The sequence below is a fragment of the Lates calcarifer genome, linkage group LG10 (assembly GCF_001640805.2).
Source record: "Lates calcarifer isolate ASB-BC8 linkage group LG10, TLL_Latcal_v3, whole genome shotgun sequence".
NCBI lineage: Eukaryota > Metazoa > Chordata > Actinopteri > Centropomidae > Lates > Lates calcarifer.
In genome coordinates, this window is record NC_066842.1 from 8,574,415 (window position 1) to 8,578,564 (window position 4,150).

General features: G+C 41.3%; 1 protein-coding gene across 2 annotated transcripts; it reads right to left on the minus strand.

The window, feature by feature from the left end:
• Positions 1-757: 757 nt before the first annotated feature.
• On the minus strand, positions 758-4,094 carry bpgm (2,3-bisphosphoglycerate mutase). 2 transcript variants are annotated; one of them, XM_018684617.2, is made up of 3 exons: positions 3,958-4,094; positions 2,837-3,459; positions 758-2,312 (listed from the first exon to the last, which is right to left on the minus strand). In XM_018684617.2, exons 2-3 carry the CDS (start codon positions 3,435-3,437, stop codon positions 2,137-2,139), a joined length of 777 nt encoding a protein of 258 aa, XP_018540133.1. In that variant the 5' UTR covers positions 3,438-3,459; positions 3,958-4,094; the 3' UTR covers positions 758-2,136. The 2 variants fall into 2 exon arrangements, with proteins under 2 accessions (XP_018540133.1, XP_018540134.1); XM_018684618.2 differs by lacking the exon at positions 3,958-4,094 and adding an exon at positions 3,554-3,631.
• Between the last annotated feature and the right edge of the window lie 56 nt (positions 4,095-4,150).

Consider the following 4,150-nt stretch of genomic DNA (forward strand, 5'->3'; position numbering starts at 1 on the left):
CCTCAGATTGCAATATGATCCAGAATCTGTGGGATGGGTTGGAACAGGTCAAATCTATGGAGGTCCCACCCCACAACCCACAGGACCCGCAGGATCCACTGCCGATGTCTCTGTGCCAGACACCACAGGACAGCCTCAGAGGTCCTGTGTCTGTGCCCCAATGGGTCATAGCTGTTTTGGCAGTTTTAATATTGTGGCTGATGGGTGTGTAATGGATAATACTTTGCTGAATGAATGATAAAATCTGCAGTCACAGAATATATAAACACTTACTTCTTACACTTACTCCCTTGTGTGTGTTTTTGTGTGAATACATATCTGCTAGGAAATATACAATACAAAATATATCTTACAGGCGTGCATGTGAACAGTATGGCACATACAGCATAATGTCTGCCACCACATAGAGGGAGCAAGAATCATACTGATTACCGTGTCCATTTAAGAACATTTCCATCCAATTAGAGGGTTTCTCCCTGGTACAGCCCCACTGGTTTGGCAAAATTACAGAAATGGTTGAGAAATGAGGAGCCACTCCTGTGGATCCCTCTGTGGTAGCCAAACAGACTGACTTGTTTATTGTCTCCATTGGGCTCAAGGCAACCAGAACCCAAATTGCTAGCATATTTGTACTTCCAAAACAGCATTGTTGTTTGTTTTCTAATTTGTTCCTATTGCTCCATCACTAAATTTACAGCGAACTGTATATCATTGCGGCATCTGAGAGGTTGTAGTGTTGACAGAGAAATGAAAAATATTGTTTTAGGAAAATTTTATTCCCTTTATTTCATCATGCTAACTCTGCCATAGCAAGGTGTAGACAGCAGGAAAGACATTATATCATCATACATGAAAATATATGTATCAACAAATACATGTTAACTCATCGCTTTTCTCATGTTGACCTAACAGACCAGTGTACAAAAAAACAGTGGCAGAAAAACACAACAAACTGAGACAACAGGAGACACAAATGATAAACAGCACTGCAGTACATCTACAAACAAGAGACACAATACAACATACAATAAAGTATGACGAGATAGTGCTGCTATACAAAGTAATGTGCAGACATGGTTTGTAACATTTTCACTCATGTCATTAAAAGAACATAAGCAACATTAAAAAACTGTAAATATATTATAATAATTTAGAATTGCAAATCAAAATAGTGCTTGTTTCTTTAGAAACTCTAATTATATTTATCCAAAAATAATGGTATTTACCATTCATTGTTTTTGCATTTATGTAACAAAGGGATACATTTGAAAATCCTCTCAAGTCCCTAAAAAGTGCAAACCAGTTATGATACTAACAGCCATGGTCAATAGCCACTGTGTTTTAAACTCAATCTATTCTGTGTCTGATTTAATGTAATGTATAAACCTAATAGAAAAACAACTTCAGCTACTTCCAGGTATGAGTAACTCACATAGGACAGTGTTCTGCTTATTTACAGCATTTCTGTGGCTCACAATTACCCCATTCTTGGAATGAACAGCCTGGCTATCAATTTCTATGAGGTAAGGTTTGTTAACTGAGTGCTTTTATTCTTAAATAAAATCACCAGAAGATCGGTTTTAGCTTTTAAAAAAAAAGAATTTGAGCACTAGGTTAATACTGAAGGCACATGTTCAAATGCATAGGAATATTCCTAAAGCTTATCAACATGATAGAAAGCAAATAATTGACTATGACATGTTTCAAGATTTTTCAGCTTCACCACATTACTATCAATCTGCAGGGTAGAGTCAATAGGTAAATAAATAAATAGCCATGTTAGGGTCACCGTAGAGGCGTAAGTAGAGACAATTAGCTTAAAAATAAGATGTTAAACAAACACTTCCTCAGTGTTCACACATAATACACAGCACTTAAACCATTTACAGTACAGTACATCTCAGAACTTTTTCCTGCCCCAGTGGAACAAGTCTGACCTGTGACACCTATATGTGTTCAGGTCAGGCCGCTATTACACATACAGTAACCTCAGTGTAAGACTTTCATGTATTCTTTCAATTTCACTAACAACAATTTGTTGATGTTATTGTCTAATGTTATATAATGAGTTTTTTTAAAGTCTTTTTAACAGACAAGAACAGAGCTATGTTAAGTCTTACAACAAGTCTAGCACATTCAAGTTGATGGTTTGGCTTTTCCCTGGTCCTCCACCTTTTTAATGGCTGCCTGAATTTTTGCCTGGTCTCCCAAGAGCTGTCGTGGTTTCACAGGCCTGAGGTTTTCATCCAGCTCCAGCAGCACAGGTATTCCTGTAGGTAAAGTCACGCTGGCTATGTCCTCATCTGAAATACCTGGTGGAATAAGAACAATGATATCAAAATAATGCAAGAAAACTAAGTTCACTGACAGTTTGATTTCTTTCATTTTGCATTAGCGCAGCATGGTGATGTTATAGGGAGGAAAGCTCCAGCGGGTTAGTCTATTGCCAAATCTATAACAATAGCACTGCCCCCGTCTGTATAGATCCTGTGTTGTACGCTATTATGTAACAGTGAATATGTGTTAAGTTACTGAGTGGCCTGTGACACATGGAGCCCCTGCAGCTTACGAGTGTGATGAAAGGTCAACGGGGATTTCATGGCCACAGCCAAATGTAACATAAACTCACTGGCCTTTTTGTGCAAGTTCAACCTTCCATTTCTGGAACTGAAAATATGTCCTTCCCCAATTCCCTGACTCTTGCAACTAGAAAGAGCAGTTTGTAAAGCTTCAAACAGGAGTGCAGGAGCTGTTGCTGAATTCAAATGAATATATTCAGCCCACAAAAACAAAAGATGAGAGAACACTGTTTCTAATACGCAGTCCAGTAGCATACCTTCCAGGTGTTTCAGCAGAGCCCTGCAGCTGTTTCCATGAGCAGAAATGAGCACAGTCCTGCCTTTCCTTATCTCTGGCACCACAGTGCTGTCCCAGTATGGCAGCAGCCTGTCCAACACCTCCTTCAGGCTCTCAGCTCGGGGAAGGTTTTCCTGGGGCACGTCACATGTGGTGTACCTGCGGTCATTGTAGATTTCCAGGAAGTAAGGATGGGATTCATCAATCTGAGGTGGAGTGATGTCGTAGCTCCTTCTCCACAACTTCACTTTTTCCTCTCCATGTTGTAAAGCCATCTCTGCCCGGTTCAAGCCAATCAGGGAACCATAGTGGCGCTCATTAAGTCTCCAGGACTTGACGACAGGGACCCACTCCTGGCCCATAGCCTCCAGCACCAGCCAGGCTGTCTGGATGGAGCGGCTAAGTATGGAAGTGAACACCAAGTCGAACTTGTAACCCTGTTCCTTCAAGAGCCTGCCACAGTCCTGGGCCTCCTTCACCCCATCTTCACTCAGCTTCTGGTCAACCCAGCTGCAGAAGCGGTTCTCTTTGTTCCAGGCCCCCTCTCCATGCCTCAGCAGAAAGAGTTTGTACTTGGACATCCGAAGCACCAGCAGCAGAAACCTGCACACATTCAGTGTAAATGAGCATACACGTTATGCAGTCAGTGGTTGTAAAAGTAAAATTATAACACAAATTTAAACAGATCACAGCTTACAGTCTACGGCCTCACTGAGTCATAGGTTTGTGTATCTGATCTGAGTTCGGGAGAAGGAACTTGGAACCAGCAAAAGGTCAGAGGTTGCCATATAAAGGTGACAGGGTAAAGGCAGATAGCTACAGCAGTTAGCCTTATTAACTATCCTTATTCCTAGGCTAGACCCAAAACAACAACAGATAACGATACCTGACTACTATGTGCAAATATTTTATTGGATGCAAGCTTTTTAGCTAGCCCGAAAGGATGAATGGGTGTGTTGCTATGTAAGTGTCCTTTAGTACTGCATGTGCTATGGCCGCTTATCCTGAGGTAAAGACAGGAACAGTACATAAAAACAAAATAACAGGCATGTGGTAACTTCATCCAAAAACGACCAGAATATTTTGAAAATGTCACCTTACCCTGTGTGGGTATTAAATCCGGCCTAAATGTAGCTGGTGCCTGGTACAGTCGTTGGTGTTGACAGTCGCTCGCAGGCCATGTACAGCAGTGCTCCCGTGAACGTTGACGATTGACATTCCGACTGTCCAATCATAATGGGGGATCTTACATATGGGCGGTACCTTTTGCGAACGTTATGCCCATATTAGGACC